Source organism: Piliocolobus tephrosceles, chromosome 20 (assembly GCF_002776525.5).
Source record: "Piliocolobus tephrosceles isolate RC106 chromosome 20, ASM277652v3, whole genome shotgun sequence".
Classification (NCBI taxonomy): domain Eukaryota; kingdom Metazoa; phylum Chordata; class Mammalia; order Primates; family Cercopithecidae; genus Piliocolobus; species Piliocolobus tephrosceles.
In genome coordinates, this window is record NC_045453.1 from 26,843,592 (window position 1) to 26,864,950 (window position 21,359).

The 21,359-nt window shown below is 44.0% G+C and overlaps 1 protein-coding gene across 2 annotated transcripts; it reads right to left on the bottom strand.

Moving 5' to 3' along the window:
- Positions 1 to 309: 309 nt before the first annotated feature.
- LOC111521023 (1,25-dihydroxyvitamin D(3) 24-hydroxylase, mitochondrial) lies at positions 310 to 20,940 on the bottom strand. Of its 2 annotated transcripts, XM_023184164.3 has the most exons (12): positions 20,273 to 20,940; positions 19,848 to 20,038; positions 18,533 to 18,626; positions 16,560 to 16,656; positions 12,852 to 12,943; positions 11,533 to 11,644; positions 9,478 to 9,623; positions 5,817 to 5,983; positions 4,943 to 5,021; positions 4,255 to 4,452; positions 4,036 to 4,156; positions 310 to 1,611 (listed from the first exon to the last, which is right to left on the bottom strand). In XM_023184164.3, the coding sequence occupies exons 1-11, from the start codon at positions 20,528 to 20,530 to the stop codon at positions 4,046 to 4,048; spliced, it is 1,545 nt and encodes a 514-aa protein (XP_023039932.1). In that variant the 5' UTR covers positions 20,531 to 20,940; the 3' UTR covers positions 310 to 1,611; positions 4,036 to 4,045. The 2 variants fall into 2 exon arrangements, with proteins under 2 accessions (XP_023039932.1, XP_023039933.1); XM_023184165.3 differs by lacking the exon at positions 4,255 to 4,452.
- Between the last annotated feature and the right edge of the window lie 419 nt (positions 20,941 to 21,359).

Sequence of the window (21,359 nt, forward strand, 5' to 3'; positions counted from 1 at the left end):
GCTCCCAGGCCATTCTACTCCGCTTCCAATCACACAACCAGCGTGTGGTTGATTGTGTGATTGGAAAGGGGGTAGAAATAGAAGTAACTGGACTTGAGAAATATTTAAGCAGCAAAAAAATGGCAAGTTACTTTGCAATTCCAAGAATACACTTTCAGTAAAACTGCTATTCAAGTCTAGATTTATCTAAGGGTAAATTTTGTGATATAGGGCTTATAGGCCATATGAGAAAATTTTTTACCAGTAAAATAAAGTTTGAATTTATTTTTATTTTGCTGTAACAAGGCAATAAAGAGGGGAAGTCTCTCAAATATTTAAAAATTTTTATTTTTACTTTCAGAGAATTTGAAGGTATACAGATGAAATCTGACAAGACATGTGAATTTATAATTCTAAAAATAATTTCACAGCAGAGAGAAAGCATATACCTAGATAGGTACACATTTATTATAAAGACAAATGTGTATTTCTGAAACATTCTAAAAATATAATGTAGGAAGAAATATTTATCAAATATACAGAATTATATACAGTATGCATTTAGGAAAAGCAGTAGTAAAAATATGCACAAATAAACCATCTGTAAACATAATTTTTAAGTCTTACAAGTATTACATGCATTTCTATGCATTTTACATTTATGAAATCATATTTTTCCTAGGAGTTCAAATCACAAAACAAATGTTATATAGCAGATCTCTAACTTTTGCATGCTTTATAATTGTCCTATTTAATAGAAAAATTATGGCATGGGAAATCATTTTATAATATTAAAGTCACACTGAATATTTTAAAGCTGTGACTAAACTTTGAAACATTGCCCTCCACCACAGATCCTAAATCAAGTACTGTAAATATTAAAAAAAATGACTGAGGCCAATTACCATTAGAACACACACACATACACAGATACACACACAGACACACACACATGCATGTCTGTGCTTCATATGCTCATACACAATGTAAAAATTGTTGCTTCATCCTTACCCTAATGCCATAAAGGAATCACATTAAAAAACTAAAGAATTTTAAGGTCCTCTAACAAAATGATGCCCCAGTGAATCACTAGTCTTATAAGATGTCTGACTTCATTAAAGTCCTTTTAAAAACAGAGGTGTTCTCTAGTTTCCCAATAATGTTTCTATTTCAATTCAGGAAGAACGCAATTTCATGAGAGGCCTGATCACTTGAACAATCATTTAGCTTGGCTTACATTATTAAGCAGGCATTTCCCTAAGTAGTACATTAAAGCAGAGCTACAGTAAATGGATTGTCAGTATTACTCCCAGCCCCAGAAAATTTAGCTGTTGTAGGTCTTTCATTGTGAAATGTCAACTTATTCTTGGGAATTAAAGATTCAGACAGTGAATGTGGTAGGCAGGGGCTGAAATGGTTGGTACGTAACCTCTACCTGACTGACAAGTGCCAGCCTCCCTTTCATGTCATGGAAGATGCAAGAGAGAACAGGCTCCCAGGCCATTCTAAGCACCTGAAGACGGTGCTGACGCAGGTGAAGTGTAAACCAGCAGTGAGCTCTGTAGAATGCCTTGAATCTCAGCACTTGGTCCGCTTCCCTGAGTTGGATATGACGTTAACAAATACCACGGTCTAGAAAGGCAGTATAGCTTCTGGAACAATTTTGCAGGAGAAAAAATATCAACACCTGAGCCTAAATATTCTTTATAAGCTATTGTATGGTGTGAGCTTTTGAAGTTTGCGTTCCAGTAATGCAGAAGCTGTAAGCACCATTTTTGCAGAAAAGTCGAAATGGCTGTTTTGGTCTTGGTTAAAAAAAAAATCTGAAAAAAAAAAAAGGTACACCCTAATTATATATCAAAGAAGTGTATTTAAACAAGACAAATTATTAGCCAAAAAAAAAAAAAAAAAAAAATCTAAAACGTAACTTGCTATGGGCTTTTGCCAAAGGTGCAGCTTACTGTGATAAACATGCATGCTGTCTTCGCCGAAGACTGAGGTCTCACAACTAAGCTAGAATACGTTCCTTACCCCACTTGATTCAATTCTGTTGGTTGGGATGCTCAGAATTGGACAAATTTCATAACAGCATCAGACACTTGGTAGAGGAATAATAATGTATTCATTTGGGCCTTGTTCAGAAATTTTGTCTGTAATTGCATGTTTCTGTAAATAATCTACCAATGAGCAAATGCTCCTGAACTTGCCATTGGCTAACAGCATTTTCTCTCTAGGCAAATCCCAGGAGGTGCTGCTAAAAGAACAAAATGATAGAATCTGGGTTTAAACGCTGACATGTCACTCTCTAAAGCCATATGTTACAAATGTCTTAGTTCCACGACCGGGGTTGGTGGCTCACGCTTAGTAATCCCAGCACTTTGGGAGGCCAAGGCGGGTGGATCACGAGGTCAGGATTCGAGACCAGTCTGGCCAACATAATGAAACCCCATCTCTACTAAAAATACAAAAAATTAGCCGGGCATGGTGGTGGGCGCCTGTAATCCCAGCTACTTGGGAGGCTGAGGCAGGAGAATGGTGTGAACCTGGGAGGCGGAGATTGCAGTGAGCCAAGATTGTGCCACTGCACACCAGCCCAGGGGACAGTGTGAGACTCTGTCTCCAAAAAAAAAAAAAAAAAAAAGATCTTTCTTAGGCTAACTTTTGATCACTTCAATAGTTTTGAATTCATTTTAATGCCTATTAGGAGAACATAACCAGACTTACTAACTCTTAATTTCATTAAGGAAATTATTACTCAGCACAAGGCCAATGTATACTATTAGGCTTATGTTAATTTAAAGGAAATAACTCAGTAAGTATTGAAATAAATAGCAGTTGGTTGGTATATGGATATGGCAAAAGTTGTGGAGGGAACATGAGAACTCTTCTATTGTCAGAAAAAGTATTGAATGGCATACTGCAGAAAAAATATTCTATTGTGTTCAGTACAGGCTGATAAATACATGCATTTATCGTACAAGTCATTTCATAACACAAACCTAGACCCTAGGGCTAAATAAAGTCTACTGCTTGTGTTTTATAAAGTTTATCAGAACACAGCCTTTGTAGGCAGAATAACGGTCCTCCTAAAATGTGACTGCCCTAATCCCTGGAACACGTGAATATACTACCTTATATGAATAAAAGGGCTTTCCAGATGAAATTAAATTTATGAACTTTGAGATGGGAGACATGATCCTGGATAATATCTTGTCAGACAGAAGCAATGTAAGAAGAAAGAGAGATTCAAAGCGTGAGAGGGACTCAACCGACCGTTGCTACTGGCTTTCAGATGGGGAAGGTGTCATGAACCAAGGAATATGGGAAATCTCTCAAAGTTGAGTATAGCCTTCAGCTGACAGCAGCAAAAAAAATAAAGACTTCAGTCCTGTAACCATGAAGAATTAAATTCTGCCAACAACCCAAACTAGCAAGAGAATAGATCCTCCTCTAGAGGAGGGCCTCCAGAAAGAGCCCCGACAACACGATAATTTTAGCCTGGAAGAGCCTCATCAGACTTCTGATCTATAGAACTGTAAGATAATAGATCTGTGTCGTTTAACTCACTAAATTTTAGTAATTTGCGGTGGGAGCGATAGAAAGCTAGAACATCAGCCCACTCATTAGTTTACAAATTGTCTGTGGCTGCTTTCATGCTCCAAGGTAGTATTAAGAGGATGTGACAAAGACTGTTTGGTCCACAGAACCTAAAATATTTGCCAACTGGCCCTTCACAGAAAAAGTTTGCCAAGCCTTATTATTCACATGCAAAAATCATGAACAGCTGCTAGCATTTACTGAACATTTAATTGATGCCAGGCTCAGGAATAAGTATTTGGTATTCACATTAAATTTTTGTGATACACACTCTTTGGGTCATCACTTTACAAATTAAAAAAAAAAAGGAAGCAGAGAGTTTAGGGAACTGCTCAAGGTCACCCAGCAAATTAGAGGTGAGCTGGGATTCAAAGCCCAGTCTGGCTGACTTCCCAGCATAGCTGATCCCTCGTCATTCTCACTACCTCGCAGAGGATAACGAATCGTCTAGATGCTCACCTGAGGCATCTTATCGCTGGAAAAACACGATGGGGAGCTCCCGGCTGGGCACCAGGGTGCCTGAGTGTAGCATCTCAACAGGCTCATTGTCTGTGGCCTGGATGTCATATTTGCGGACAATCTGCAATGCGCATGCACACAAAAACAGAATTACCCCTCTCTTCTTCTGCCTTGTGAAATAGCACAGAACATAATTGTAGAAACCGGTAAAGGTTTTACCCAACAAAGAGCCAAATGCAGTTGAAGCTCGGCTAATCGGCGACCAATGCACATTCTTTTTCCAATGCCAAATGGAAGATGCGCAAAAGGATTAATTTTTTCCTTCTCCTGAAGCCAACGTTCAGGTCTAAACTGACTTGAATCTTCAAAATTGTCTTCATCGGATCCCAGCACCTGGGTATTTAGCATCAGCACTGTCTAAAAACACACAGAAACACATACTATTTAAAATAACCAGAAGATACCTCTGAATGACAACATTTACTAAAGTTGTCACCTTAGAAATCAAAAGCCAAATCCACAAATGTATAATAATGATGATTGCCAATATGCACAGAGTACTTAAAATGTGCCAGGTAATAAATAGTTAAAGGGCTTTAAAATTGTGCACAATACTTACAACAACCCCATGCGGCAGATCCTGTTATTAAACCCCTTTTACAGATGAAGTTGAGGCTCACAGAGTTTATGTAACTCACTCAAGACAACACAGATAAAGGTGAGACTGAATCCAGGTCTCTGTCTCCATAGCCATTAATTCTAATTCTATACTATGTAGCATTCACTACCATCTCTGTATTTCCAAAATGAATATTTTCCAGTGCAAAGTCTAGGAAGATCTGACGAATATTTGCAAAGTGTATCTTCCAAGGTTTTGTAAGGTGTAGAATATACAAATTCTACTTACTCCTTTGGGTAAAGCATATTCACCCAGAACTGTTGCCTTGTCAAGAGTCCGAGTTGTAAATGGTATACTCGGCGTAAGCCTGAAAACATAAAATCAAAGATGTCAGGGTGAGCACGAGCAGTCTAAGTTCTCTCTGAAGTGTCCGTGGGAATGCAGATTGGATTAAATAAGTGCAGGCCAAGTGCACACTCAGAAAGGCAGCATAATCACAGATCTTCCTAAACAAGTTGTGTTTTTCTTCTCAATAATTGTATCTCTTGTTCCTCTCATCTTCTTGAGTTAGTTAAAACCCCAGTGTTTAGTAAGCTGTTAACATTGGTTTTCTCTGTACTTCACTCCAGACTTCAATTTGTATTTCTGTTTCTATGCTAGCCCTTGAAGCGTGATATTTGTTCTGTGTTTCTCCTATGTACTCTTGACAAAGTTGACAGCATCCTTCTAATCCTAAAATGTTGTGAGTTTTGTTTTCCCAAAAGGATGTAAAAAGAATTTCCAAAAAATGTTTTATACTGGAGGCTCAAAAACAAAGCTTTCTCTACATCCTATTACATAACAATATAGCTCTTTTGTGAGCTTCCATCTCATAGCCTTCAATCATGCCCCTATCTTAATTAGTGCTTACAGCGTTCATTAGAGTAGCAAGATTATCGAATTAAAGGGGAGGGCACTGACTTTCCAAGATTTAATAGAATTTGCCCAAATGATTTAGGAAATGAGTGCCAGAAAAGAAATGTGGCTCCAAAGAATTTTTTGCAATGTGAAAATTGTTTCTAATTAGCTAGGGGAAGCTGTCCATGAGTAGGGGACCCCTTGCTTTGTAATTAAGAGAACAGTGTTCTAACACATTTGTATTGGCTCAGAGATATGCTCTTACCTCATAGATTCTTTCAGACAGGCTTTTAAATATGGCATATTCCTCAAATCTTCTGCCCGTGGCACCTGATTCTCAGGTAATACACTTTGAATTTCCTTAAAAAGCTTTTGTTGCACTTTTGGATTACGGGATAAATTGTAGAGAATCCACATTAGACTGTTTGCTGTCTGCAAGCCAAATGGACATAAACTTGAGTTTTTGTAAATAACTGCATTAAACCACTATTAGCTGAAAAAAGGTGATGCCTACCACCTTATTCTGCAAATATATTAGTGAAGCTTCTTCATGTGTCCTTATAGCTATGCCTTTAGACAAATCCAATATATAAAAAAGCAGATTTATTTCATAAAACCTATCAATTAAGGATATATTTTAAATTAATTACTGAGGAAACCAAAGTATAATCCTTTAATCAGCTGCTTTAGAACATTTAAATACAGTTTTGTTTTGTTTTTTGAGATGGAGTCTCACTCTTGCCCAGGCTGGAGCGCAGTGGCACCATGTCGGCTCACTGCAACCTCCGCCTCCCGGGTTCAAGCGATTCTCCTTGCCTCAGCCTCCTGAGTAGCTGGGACTACAGGCGTCCACCACCATGCCTGGCTAATTTTTGTATTTTTAGTAGAGACAGGGTTTCATCATGTTGGCCAGGCTGGTCTTGGACTCCTGACCTCAGGTGATCCACCTGCCTTGGCCTCCCAAAGTGCTGGGATTACAGGCGTTAGCCACTGCGCCTGACCTAAAATACGGTTTGACACAAAAATTGTTCGAACGCAAATGAGTACATGTAAAACTGGTGAAATGAGAATATTAGTGGGTTAAATCAATGCCAATTTTGGGATTGGGACAACGTTTTCTTGTTAGACAGGATGTTACTATTAGGGGAAACCTGGGTAATGGATGCAAGGGATCCCTCTCTGTTTTTTCTTAGAACTGAATGTGAATCTACAATGATCTCAAAATAAACATTTAATTAAAAGTTGCTTGATATAAAAAACATTGATATAAAAATGGAGTAAACAGAGAGGGATGGTGATCCTCAGGGTGTTGCTAATGAGAGTCTTTAAGAAAATGTTATAGTGGAAATGGACAAGAAATGGCATTTCTGAAATTTAAAAGTTCCTTTGGCCACACCCTAAAAAGTTACCACAAAAATAAACAGGCACTATCTACACTCGGGGTTTCAACCACATGTAAAGAGCCGTCATACGAGGGTGCCAACACCAAAATAAGAAATTCAAGCATTGAGTTGAATACTCCAGCTACAGTTTCTGACAAAGGCCTACGCCCTTTTAAGTGGCATCTTTTATTTTCTCTGCACAGGCAATGACTAGAGAAAAAATATTGGTGGAAACAGCCAGTGTAGCTTTAAGCTACATAATATTCACCACTAGTAGTCATATGTAGTTATTTTTAGGCTATACTTCGCTAATTTAAGCCAAATAGTCCCTGAAAATGATCATTGTGTCCACCTCCACAGACATGAAGGCGCTGTTGCTAAGTGCCATGTGCCACTCACACAAATGAGCAAAGTGCACGACCATTCCGAGACGATGGTTATTTATTATTTTTGGAAGAAGTTGCCTCCGAGGCAGGCTTCTTCATGTCAGAGGACTGGCAGCCTCGGCTGCAAATAAACTATAGACGCCATTATTGTAAGAGTCTAATTTACAAAACAGGAAGAGGGTGTAGCCATCAAATTAGATACACTTTCAAATGGCTCTGATTTTCCAAATGTGACTTTCAGAATAGCCAGGACCAAAAAAGAAATGGATTTAACCATATCAGTGAGTCCCTCACCGCAAGTACCAAAGAGAGTTTCCAAAAGGCAGATAACTGTAGCTTTTACCAAAGCCATGTAAGACAGTCTGAGCCTGTAGGGAAAACTGCAGGGGCTAAGCTGCAGCAGCTGATTTGAGGGGAAGTGGCCTGGAAAACCTCGGGGGCACAAACTGTCCTGGACTGACCTCTGTGGAACAGACCGAGCTCACTGACTGGCCTGCTGCACCCACTCTCTTGGCTAAGTTCATCATACTCCATCCACCAGCCAGAGCCCACTTTTAAAAACATAAATGATCAGGTGATTCCCTTGTTTAAAATGCTGCAAGAGCTTCCCATCACAGTTGCAATCAAATCTAATGCCTTACCCAGGCTGGGCTCACAAGGCTCTGACTAACAAGGCTCATCCAATTCTCCAGTCTCAGCTCTGACCACATTTGCTAGTTCTCCAGCTCCATCCCTCTTTCTGTCCCAGGGCCTTTGCATGGCCCGTTTCCTCTACCTGCAGCGCTCTTCCACCAGGTCTTTCCGTGGCTGGCTCTTCTCATCATTCCAGAGTCAGTTCCAGTACTGCTTTCTCAGACAGGGCTCCCCTTTAATCATCTCCACCTCTCTATATTACACCATCCTGATGGCGTCCTCTGCAATCCATACCACTCTCTAAAGTGACCACATCTGTTTGTTTACATGGCTACTGTCTGTCTTCCCCACTTGCATACAAGTTCCATGAGAGTGGGAACCCTTGTCTCTGGTTCATGGTGGTCTCTCAAGAACCTGGAACAGTCCCAGGCATACAGTAGGTGCTCAATAGTTCCCGAATTCGTTTATTCAACAAGTATCTATCAGCCACTACTAGATGCCAAGTACTGTTCTATGTCCTGGAATCACAGCAGTGGACAACCCTAAGCCATTGCTCTCAGAGAGGTCACATTCCAGTTGAAAATATAAAAGAATAATGGGTGACACTTTACTTTCACCGCTGTAAGGAGCCTCCCAGGGTAAGTAGTTCAACAGGAAAGTGAGCGAGGATGGATTCCCACTTTCAACAGCCTTCTGGAGCATGAGGAGAAATGAGAACCTCGCTATCTCCTGATATAGAAAACCTACCTTTACGTCAGGCAAGAAACAGAAGGGGAAACACGTGGAAAATAAACAACTGCTTTACATTTTGCTTAGGAACTTTAAGATGCATGAAATAAATGTTGCACTTAGGAGGAGGTTAGTGTGCGTCACTCCCATCACAGCTCAAACCAGTATCCAGGTCAATTCAACCTACCTGAATGCCTATGGCAGGGTTGGTGTGCACTTAGTATCTACTATGCCCAGGGATTATCGGCCACATCAGAGACAGAATTTTGGTCTTTACAATGAGCTGTTTCATTTCAGTTAAAATCCACTTGTCCCAGACCCTTTGGGACTTTGTTTACAATTCTAAGCGATAAAAATATTATTGGCTTGGAAGACAGTATGCCATTTTTTTTTTTTTTTACAGTAAGTAACAGCCACAGTTAGGCACTTTGGGGTAACATGTGCAACCGAACAAAATACATCCAATTTTGAAAAATCTGGATTGTGTATCTTGCCAGGGCAGGGAACTTGACTGCTCCTGAACTCCCGCAGCAGCGTGCATGGACATCACGGCACTCACCACATCCTACTCTGGGTTTTTGTCACTGGGGCACACGAAGTCTCCTCCTACCCAGTGTTTAAGCACAAAAGGCCATACACGGATGCACAGTGGCATCTAGTATGACACTTTTCATTTTTGGGAAGTTGGTGCTCAGTGAATCCCGGTGAAATGAATGAGATGAATTACTATTTAAAATCTGTCATTTAAGAATTGTAGACTGTTCATTTAGCAAACTCATATCCAGCCCACCCTTACCGTTTCCACTGCAGCCAGCTGGAGCTCTGTGACAGCACCATACAATTCTTTCTTTGAAAGCCGATTCTGATGATAAATGTCACAAAGGAAATCTGCACTAGGCTGCTGAGAATACTTCTCTAACCGGTTGTCAACACAAGATTTGACTATTAGAGCAGAGAAGAAAGAGAGGAAGTCAGTTGAAAATTAGGATGAGGAAAATCACAAAAGAAAATCTCAGTCCAAAATCCTTCTTGTAATATCTAAATAGTCTTCTCAGGAACACTGACAATTTGTTACACACACTAATTATTGCCTTCTTGTTAAGTCGGCAAGGATTTTTCAATACCCACATGAGTGAGGCTTTTCAAACTTCAATGTGGATAGGAATCACCTAGCCATCTTCTCAAGATGCAGAATCTGAATCAGGGCTTGGGTAGGCCTGGAACCATGCATTTCTAATAAGCTTCTAAGTGATGCTGATGCCACTGGGCTGCAGGTCATGGTTTTGAGTAGTAAGAGTTTAGATCTTGGGAGAAATAAGCGTAAAAGAAGGTAGGATTTGCGTTCACTTTCAGAATCCAACTTGGACCCAGATATTACTAAGCACACATACCCCACATACATACGCACAAGTACACTGCCCATCCATGTTGACAATAATGGTAAAAATTTCTAATATTTACAATGTAAAATCTAGGCATGTACCTTCCTCACTATTAAGCAAACAACCACCAGGCTTATTATAATAATGGAAATGGTAATAATATGGTGATCACATACGGCACAGCAGTTAGAGTTCGAGTCCAGGAAGCCCTCTGTCTGGCTTCAAACCATGGCTTTGCCATCACCTGGTATGCAATCTTGGGAACATTTGCTAACTTCTTTTATTTTTTTGAGATGGAGTCTCACTCTGTCGCTCAGGCTGGAGTGCAGTGGCGCGATCTCGGCTCACGGCAAGCTCCACCTCCCAGGTTCATGCCATTCTACTGCTTCAGCTTCCAGAGCAGCTGGGACTACAGGTGCCCGCCACTACTCCCATGTATTTTTTTTTTTTTTGTATTTTCAGTAGAGACGGGATTTCACTGTGATCGCCAGGATGGTCTCAATCTCCTGACTTTGTGATCCGCCCGCCTCGGCCTCCCAAAGTGCTGGGATTACAGGCATGAGCCACCGTGCCCAGCCACGTTTGCTAACTTTTATGTGTCTCAGGTATCCCTCTCAGGGCTAACAAAACGACCTACCTTATAGGTGTGTTGTGAGGGTTAAATAAATGTATAAGTGAACAATGCCTAGCATCAAATATTCCCCTTTGTCGTGTAGCAGAAACAGCTCTAGTCCACTGAGATACTGTGATATGCCAGGTTTTTATGTTAACTATAATCTGTATTAGACCCAGAAACAGTTACATTGAGGTAGGTACTCTTCAGATGATGATTATTATTAGTCCATTTTAGAGACAAGGCAACTGAAGATGAAAAGGTGATTGCACATTTGGCCAAGCCACCACAACCAGTGACAGAGCTCAACTTGAACTCAGGGTTCCCTGACTCCATAAATTTTACTTTTTTTTTTTTTTGAGATGGAGTCTCACTCTGTCTCCCAAGCTGGAGTGCAGTGGTGCAGTCTTGGCTCACTGCAACTTCCGCCTCCCAGGTTCAAGCAATTTTCCTGTCTCAGCCTCCCGAGTAGCTGGGATGACAGGTGCCCGCCACCACGCCCAGCTAATTTTTATATTGGTAGTAGAGACTGGGTTTCACCATGTTGGCTGGGCTGCTCTCAAACTCCTGGCCTCAAGTGATCTGCTCGCCTGGGCCACCCAAAGTGCTGGGATTATGGGGGGGAGCCACTGTGTTCCGCCAGATTCTACTTTTAACCACTCTTAATTCCCAAAGAAGACTACAGAAAGCTTGTTACTTAGAATTTGTGTATGCCGGAGCAATCCCCAAACACCTGTGTTTGCAAAACCTAAACGTGGTGATGAGGCCCAGGAGATCACTCCAGACCTTCTCTCTGAAGCTCCAGACACAGGGATGCCGGGCTGGTTCTGGCTGGATGTGAAGGGCGGCCCTTTACCTGATTTGAAAATGGTGTCCCAGGCCAGAGTGTGGTCCTGCCAGACCTTGGTGTTGAGGCTCTTGTGCAGCTCGACTGGAGTGACCATCATTCTCCCAAACGTGCTCATCATCTGAGAGAAATGCAAACACCTTTTTATTCTGAATTCTCCTTCTCTCAAAGACAACGTTCTCTCTGGAAGAGGAACATTCTAAACCACAGCACCCTGCGCTTTTTAAAAGGCTGGAATTAGAAGGACGTCCCCGGCTCCCTCTGCATTGGTCCTGGGAGCAATGCCTATAGCCCACCTCCACCTCCTTTCAATATTGAAGGTAATGTGGGGGATGATTTTCCACTGAATGTGTTTGATAAAAAAATTGTAATCTTATGACTTAATTGTAAAAAAAAAAAAAAGAGGAAAAACTATAACTTTCATATTCACTTCAATTTCTAATAATTTCCAAGCTTCAGTGATTTCCAAACCAATTTCACAGCATTTATCCTATCTACACACCACCCAAACTATTCAAAACGGTACAATCTGAAAAATTTTGGGTTCCTTTTAAAAGGTATTTTAAATCAACTGATCTTTAATTAAAATAGCTATTTTAACCTTGCCTAATCAAAGAAATAATGGATTTAATGTGCTTCTTTATGTTACGTGCGTATATGCAGGGGTCCCCAACCCCCAGGCCGTGAACCAATACTGGTCAGTGGCCTGTTAGGAACTGGGCCGCACAGCAGGAGGTGATCAGCGAGCCAGCAACATTACCACCTGGGCTCTGCCTCCTGTCAGATCAATGGCTGCGTTAGATGCTTACGGGAGTGCGAAGCCTATTGTGAATTGCTTATGCGAGAGATCTGGGTTCCACACTCCTTAGCAGAATCTAGTGCCTAATGGTCTGTCACTGTCTCCCATCACTCCCAGATGTGAGCTGTCATGTCTCCCATCACTCCCAGATGGGACCTTCTCGTTGCAGTAAAACAAGCTCAGGGCTCCCACTGATTCCACATTATGGTGAGTATGTAATAATAATAGAAATAAAGTGCACAGTAAAATGTAGTGCACTTAAATTATCCTCCCTCCCCCGCCTCATCACCCTGCCCTGTCCATGGAAAAACCGTCTTCCACAAAACTGGTCCCTGGTGCCAAAAAGGTTGGAGACAGCTGCATATATGCACATCAATACACTAAAATATATAAGGCACATTAAAATGAACACTTAACTACGGAAATAAAATATGTGTGTGTGCCAGTTTTTGGGAAACACTGAAGTTCTGTAAAAATCGATCTGTAAAACATCAATCAAGAAAACTGCTCTCTTAAAGAGACGGCTTACTGTTTTGATGGCCATGATGAAGTTCACAGCTTCATCCCCTGCATTCTTCTGGAGAAGCCCAAATCTCTTCTCATACAACACGAGGCAGATACCTGTCATTTAAAATAATCATCACTTTACCTAATCACAGCAATGCTGGAGTCTATGTTTAGCTGGCTGTTAAAGACTCAATTCCATGCCTCTTAAAAATGTGGGATTTTCTGAGAAAAGGCAACAGTGCAAGAATATCGAGGAAAAGCAAAGAGTCTGAGAGAACGGGGACACAACCACTCTCTTTTTCTAGAAATTATCTCCAGGCCCAGTGACTTATCACCTTAGAATGTGCTGATCGGAGATCCACTGTCCTGAGTCATGTAAGTCCCACAGGAGATCCAGGGGCCCCAGCAAAGGTGCCGCAGGGTCAGATCTACGCTATGCCTCTAACTCAGCTGCGTTTTTAAAGTCACTTATTGGATTCTACTGCCTGACATAATGAATGGAAGCCATTCACCAGAGGAAGAGAAGGGAAGGGAATAATTATGTTCTAAACACCCATTACATGCCAGGTACTGGACTAGCACTTCATATAGGGTTTTATTTTTTCTTCCATTTCATCATCTTATTTAGAAGGAATCTTTTTCAAAATAAAATTCTCAACTCTTCATTTCAAAACATTTTACCTACAGAAAAGTTGAAGGAATGGTAAAATGAATACCTGTGTCCTCTGAACTCATCAACATCTTGCTGCCATTTCTTTCTCTTTGTGTGTATGTATGCATACAAGTGTATACGTGGCTGTGTGTGCTGAACCATTTGAAGATAAGTTGGAGCTCTCAGGACACTTCACCATTAAATACTTTAGCAGTAATGTCCTAAGAATAAAGCATTCTCCTACATAACCACAATGTCATTAACATCCCTGAGAACATTAGCGACCATTCCATAAAAAACTGACTGTGTCCCAGTTTAAAATGTTCCCCATTGTCCTAAAAAATTATCTCTTGTAACCTTTTTTTTTTTTTTTAAATATAGGACACAGGGCCAAGCATGGTGGTTCACATCTGTAATCCCAACACTTTAGGAGGCTGGGGCAGGCAGATTGCTTGAGCCCAGGAGTTCGAGAACAGCCTGGGCAACATGGCAAAATCCTGTCTCTACAAAAAAATAAAAATAAAAAAATTAGCCAGGCATGATACAGGTGCCTGTAGTTCCAGTTACTCTGGAGGCTGAGGTGGGAGGATCTCTTGGGCCCGGGAGGCCGAGGTTGCAGTGAGCCAAGATTGTACCACTGGCCACTGCACCCTAGCCTCGGTGACATAGTCTGGAAAAAAAAAAAAATACAGGATTACTGCAACCACCTTTTTAGTGGTGGATAATTGGCTCTTGACTTATAAAGTAGGAAACTAGGATTAAAAAGGTAAACAACTGGCCTAAAACAATAAATCTGAGGAGTGAGAGTCAATTAGCTTAGTCAGCACCCACATACAGCTTTTCCAACTACATCTGTGTTTTCCAAACTCATTTCCTCCCAACCTTTCGAGGTTTCGCCACATTTGTGTTCCACAGTGGTTGGCAGGTACACCTCTGGGAATATGTGAGATAGCTCTGGGTGGTACATGAACTTTAAAAATAATTGGTTACTCTGAGGGGCACGATGGCTCATGTCTGTAATCCCTGACCTCTCAGAGGTCGAGGCAGGAGCATCATCTGAGGTCAGGAGTTTGAGACCAACCAGTGGCAAAACCCCATCTCTACTAAAAAACACAAAAGTTAGCCAGGCGTGGTGTCTCACGCCTGTAATCCCAGCAGTTTGGAAGGCTGAGGTAGGCGGATCACAGGTCAGGTGTTCAAGACCAGCCTGGGCAACATGGTGAAACCCCATCTCTACTAAAAAATACAAAAATCAGCCAAGCATGGTGGCGTGCACCTGTAGTCCCAGCTACTCGGGAGTCTGAGGCAGGAGAATTGCTTGAACCCAGGAGGTGGAGGTTGCAGTGAGCCAAGATCATGCCACTGCACTCCAGCCTGGGGGCAGAGTGAGAGTCTGTCTCAAATAAGTAATAAAAAAGTTATGTATTTTTATATTTATCTATTTATGGCCATATTTCTGACCTTGAATTTATGGAAGTGTTATAGGTTTTCCTTCCCTCTCTCCCAACAGCAGCCACAGTGATCCTCCCAGCAAATCTGCTCACATCACACTGCTGCTGAATACGATCCCACAGCTCTCAGTTACTTACAGGCTCAAATTCAAACTCCTGCCCATACAGCTCTCCATGAGCTGGTTGCCGGCCCTCTCCTAGCCTCTGTTACAGGATACGCTTGTCATTCTGCACTTCTTCTGCAGGGACACCCTCCTTCCTCCCTTTTCAGCTGGTGAACTCCTACTCAACCATCAGGTCTTAGCTGAGGGGCACCATCTCCGTGAAGCGACCTCTGGCCATGTCCGGCTTAGGTGGCCCTCTCAGATTCTCCCACAGCCCTGAAGGTCCTCAGCCAGGCGCTCTCCCACCTGATCACAGCTGCCTGCTCTCCTGCCTGCACCCCCATGGGCAGTGAGCTCTGCCCTTTATTTCCAGAGTAATCTTTGAAGAAAGTGGTCATGTCCTCCCTCCCTTACTTGCCCCATCTGAGTCCGACGAGGAGTAAAGTCTTGCCAGGACCTCTGAGCTGTGCCCTATTGGACGCCTGTCTTCTTTTTGACCTCATCTTTCACAGGTTCCCCTTCCTCCTGGCTTGTTCATCGTGATCCACTCACACCAGCACCTTGCAGTTCCTCAAACACGGTGCTCATGCTTCCCCCTCCCGGCATTTGCACTTCCTGTCTCTGCTGCCTAGAACAGTCCTCCCCGGTACCCTCGTGATTTGCTCCTTCCCTTTCTTTACGACTTATCTCAAATGTCTTCTTACTAAAAAGGACTTGCGCCTCTTTCATTCTTTCACGTTATCTGTCTTTCTTTTTTTCTTTCTTTTCTTTTTTCTTTCCTTTCTCTGTTTCCTTCCTTCCTCCTTCCCTCCCTCCCTCCTTTCTATCTCTCTCTCTCTCTCTCTGGAGATGGGGTCTCACACTGTTACCCAGACTGTAATGCAGTGGTGCAATCATGGCTCACTTCAGCTTCAACCTCCCGGGGTCAAGCAATCCTCCCACCTCAGCCTCCTCAGTAGCTGGGACTGCAGGCACGTGCCGCCAACCCCGACTAATTTTTGTATTTTTTGTAGATACAAGCTTTTGCTGTGTTGATCAAGCTGGTCTCAGAATCCTGGGCTGGCCTCAAGTGATCTGCCCACCTCAGCTTCCCAAAGTCCTGGGATTACAGGCATCAACCACCGTGCCTGCCTTTCATGCTCTTTCTTAACTGCCTTTCTGTTTTCTTTTACTCCCTGCAAGGGTGTATTTGAAGATGTGTTTACTTGTTGACTATCACCTTGTCTAGCATATAAGCTCCCCAAGGGCAGGAAGGTTATGTGTTTCGTTTATTGTCATATCCCTAGTACCTAGCACAGTGCCAGACACACAGCAAGTGTTCAACAAATGTTTGTTGTATGACTCCATAGACAATCCATAGTTCAAGGCATGACTTAAGCACTTAAATGAAGCATTAAAAGGGCTGCTCTGGCCTTTCCCTAGGCAGCAATAATTCATGTTTACAAAAGAGTTGTCAAAAGAGCCCTGTTTTATCCGCAAAATCACCTGCAAAATTAATGAGCAAGACTATGACGACAACTTACTTTCAAACGACCATTTGTTCAGTTCGCTGTACAAGTCTTCAATGTGGCCTCTCTCATCACAGAGCTCATCTATTCTGCCCATAAAATCAGCCAAGACCTTCAAAGAAAACAACCGCAAAAGACACATTTTAAAGCCATTGAAGGAAAACAAAAGTTTAAAGCTCACTGAGCTAACTTCAGGTCTTGCTACCTCGAATATTCACTGGCCATAATGTTATTCATCCTGAAGTCACACTAATTATATATTCTCCCTGGGACCCTACCTTATCCTCTAACGACCTCGTCCTGGGTTATTTCTTGAAGCCACTCTGAAGTTTAAGTTTCAGCTTTTGATCTAAAAATAATTCTGGCAATTTAGGAAAAGAAAAACTTTTTTTTTGATTTTCTAATCAGAATGGGGGAGTAAACCACAAAGGCATCAGCCAAGCGTCCCTCTTGGCCCAGCATCTCAAGGACTGTGATGTGGCAGCTATCCTGAGGTGTGCCTTTCCACATCTGGGCAAGCAAACGTCTCTTTATTGGTTGGTGGTTGTGTTAAGAATGTTGAACTTGGAACCAGAAGATCCACCAATTCTGGATGCAGCTCCTTCCCTAAGAAGTCTATGACCTTGGGACAGTCACATAAGGCCTTTGGATGCCAGTTTCAAAAACCAGAGTTTTCAATAACGAATGCCTCACATTTATTGAGGTCCACATGGTACCAAACACTGTACAAAGTGTATTGGCTGATCCTCCCACAACCCCATGAGGTAGTAGGTACTGTCATTACTCATTTCCCATGTAACAGATGAGAAAGCTGAGGCTTAAAGAGGCCAAGTCACTCACTTATGCACACAGAGCTGATAAGTTGCCATCCTGGAGCCTGCCATGAGCTGGTGTGACCATAGAGTCCACATGTGTGGACTTAGGTTGCATGTTTAATTTGCCCACGTAGTGCATTTAAAACTTCTTTGAATTTGTTACCATTAAAAAAATCAAGAGGTTTCGTATGAACATGTGGATTTACCACTACTAGTTTAACAATGTAAATAATAATTACGAGACTTGGAGACACGAGGTCTGCGTTCCGACATGGCAATCATTTGCTGAAACTGGGGCTGCTGTCCCTCCTAGGAGGGGCGCGCACTATCACGTCTCCTGAAATTTTTACTGGGTCTGTCTTATTATTTTATATTAGTCCCAGGTCCCCTGGAAGGTTCTGAGTTTGCAATCCTTCACCTACGTGATCCCATCTGGGGACACATCCAGTTCAAAATAAACATCCAAAGTGAACAGAAGTAAAAAGAGATTACTATATGCTTAAAACCCCCTTTGACTCTGTGCTGGCAAAGGGGCGATGTCCAGATACTTTAGTATGACACAAAAATATTGTTAAGACCTGTCCAGTATCATTTCAGAGAAAGCCTCACATCAGCTACACTAAATGACTGATTCTCTGAACACACCATGTCATTTCATGCCTCCCTGTTTTCAGAAGGCTATTGTCTCTGCCTTAATGCCTTTTGCCACCTTCTCTGCCTTCAGACTCCTGCAAAACCTAGCTCAAATATCACTACTTCAGAACTTTACAAGGGTACCTCATTTAACTCTCACAGCAAACCCGTGCAGCAGGAACTGTTACTCCCATTTTGTAGATGGGGAAACTGAGGCTTAGGGAAGGTAAGTGGCATAGCCAGATCTCATAGTCAGGGAGTGGAAGGCTGGGGCTCAAATCCAAGGCTGTAGAATACCAAAGTCCATGCTCCCCATTGCTCCCTCATTGTGATATGACTTTAAGAGGGGGTGAAGGAGGGAGAAATAAGGGTTTGGTGGGGAGGAGGTTGTAGGAAGGAATGGAGAGAAAGAGAAGACCTCCCTTTGAATCACCTGAATTACATGCTTTTTTCCTTTGTATTTTGTAGCTGTGACTTGAAGCTCCACCAATATCTCTATGTCCCCAAGAGCCCCAGGAAAGCTGGCCCCAGCCTACAAACCTCATTGATTTTGTTGTCCAGCTTCATCACTTCCACTGGTTTCATTAGTTTCTTTTGAAAGGCACTCCGGACCCGCTGCCAGTCTTCCCCTTCCCTGTGACAGAAGCAGGAATACATTTAAAGCACATTGAAAAGAAAAGCAGGGAGATGCAGACATACCCCCAGTTGCAACTTCAGGAACCATAACATAAAATAAGTACTGAGGATCATGCTGAGAAATATCCAGAGAATATTAGCATTAGAATATTTGGGATAAAATAGTGATCGTATTTTGACAATAGTTTGACAATAGGATGCAAAAGCACCTGGTCAAAGATTGCACCAGAAAGTTGAAGTCCAGATAATTTGGGTTCAGGGGTTTTGAAGGGAGTGGGGCTGGAAGGCCTGGGGCCAATTCCTAGCCGTAAAAGGGGGCATGTGAACACCCCATCACCAGCAACTCAGATCTGTTTGAGGAAAGAATCTTGTCTTCTTTCGACTCATTGGTGTGGGCTTCATATTTACAAAATATCTCACATTTGGAATTTCACTATCGCCTCCAAATGATAACATACAGCCAGAGATTCACTGGAGTAATAAAAAGCCTTTTGTGAACGTGCACTTGTATGCACCTGCCCCATAGCAGACCACACAGCCTGTGATGCACCGTGCATTAACAGGGTTTTCAATTCCAGTCATTATATCCTGGAAAATATAACTATTAGGCATTACAATGTGGGGGTAAATAAAGGTGCTAACTTGTTAAATGGTAACAACTAAAAAGCCGAAGAATCACATCCCATTGTAGCATTTATCGACCTAAAAGGCAACTTTGATATCTCTCCTTATTCCACCTTTACAAGTAGAAATAAGGCATGCCCCCCAATCCTCTGCAGAAAAGGCCACTATCAAAAGCAAAAGAGGTTAACTCCTGGCTCTTGAGCTTACAAGGTGTTTCAGGGAATTTTAAAGGACAATTTTGTTTGTATAAGATGTTTGCTTGGTACGCTGACCTCAGAACCTCATCCTACCCAAGAGTCTGAACACCACAGTTTGTACAACCCTGTTTTGGCCTTTCTTTGATGGGAGGGTGTGGCCCTGCTCTGTTGCCAGAGAGAACGCAGGTGCCCGGTGCACAGCACAGCTTTTCCGTGGACCGACTCTAATCTATACAAGAGCTCAGGGTTGCAATGGCACCGGAGAGGGGCTTTGGTATCCGCCCTACCTAAGAAGCATCCAACCCCAGGGAACTCTAACTCCGCCTCTTCACAATTTCCAGGCGCCGTCAGGCTCATCAGGCCTGGCCGAATGCCCAGGTCCCTCGGATTGGACTCACAGGATTAGCAGCCCGTAACCTTCTTTGCGGTAATCGCGATAGGCCTTCCACGGTTTGATCTCCAGCCGCTGCGGGTACGCGCTCTCGGTGCGGTACAGCGCTTCCAGCAGGCATGGCGAGCCCAGGTGCACCGACTCAAAGGAACCCAACCTCATGCGGAAAATCTTGCCGTACTTCTTGTGGTACTCCACCTGCAGCCAGCCGGGCACAGCGCGGTGTCAGCGCGCATCCTCCGCCGTGGCCGAAGCGCTGTCCCTCCTCCCGCCTCCTTCCTCCTCGGGAAAGCGGGTCCCTCACTGCCCAGACGCCGAAGCGCAACGTGCGCCGCGCACGTCGGGGAGGTTTGGAGCGCCACTGGGAGGGCGGAGCAGGCAGGAGAAAGGGGCGCGGGAAGGTATTTACCAGGGGCGCGAAAAGGTATTTACCAGGGTGTCGGGCTGTTTCTTGAGCCCCCCTTTCCAGAGAATCTGCAGCAGACTACCCAGCAGTGGCCAGCTGGTGGGGCCCGGCAGGGCGGCCGCGTTCTGAGTCTCGCCACCAGCTGTCAGCGGGCAGACTGGCACCTCTCGCGGCTGAGGGGACTTGTACGCCGTAGATGTCACCGGTCTCGGGGGCTGCCTCGGACTGCGCAGCTGCTGCAGGAAGGCGGCAAGCGAGCGGCTCTTGCCGAGGGGGGAGCTCATGGCAGCGGGGGACACCGGAGCGCGGGAAGGCACGGGGACGGGGTGGGGCGAGGTTGGTAGGAGGCGCTGGTGGGATTCGGAGCTTAAAGATTCTGGGAAAGGGAGGCAAAGTGGGCCAGCTGGTGTGATGGAGCGAGGTGAGGCGGGACAGGCACCAGAAAGGACCTCGGCGAGGATGCTCGACGCTGCACCAGGCGACAGCCTCAGAGCACTGGTGCCTCCTTGCGCTGGCCACAGGCGCTGGAAGAGGGCAGCCGGGGTCTGGGGACCTCTTGAAAAGGGAACGCTGGGAGTCCTCCTGTTGGTCTGCAAGGCTGACCTCTAGGGTCTGGCTGGAGCCACGGGGAGGAGGTGTCAAGGAGAGTAGATGAGATGCTGCTGGTGCCGCGTTTCCTCCTGTCCCTCTCCATGTTCCTATGCCCGGGCACCATGCATTTATGGAGACCGGGCATGCCCTGGGTGGCCAATGAGCACTCAGAGGAGGGCGGAGTGGCCCCCGGCTGGCCAGGCTCCGAGGGACGCAGGACCCAGAGGATGGGGGTGGAAGGAGGATGGAGTCAGCGAGGTGAGCGAGGGCGTCCGGGCCTCAGGTGACCGGGGCTCTGTTCGCTGGGCGCGGGAGGTGGGGTGGGGGCGGCAGACTCCACCCCGGAGATAACCCCCGGGAAGGCACGCGAAGCCTGGAGTTCACCGGGTGTGCGCCGAACGCGCCTCCCTGCCCTCCCCCGGCTGGCAGGAGCCGGCAGCGGTTGCCGCCCCGCGCTTGCACAATCGCGATGCAGGGCGGGTGAGGTCCCCGAGTGCGGGCCCAGAAAAGCTGCTGGCGTCT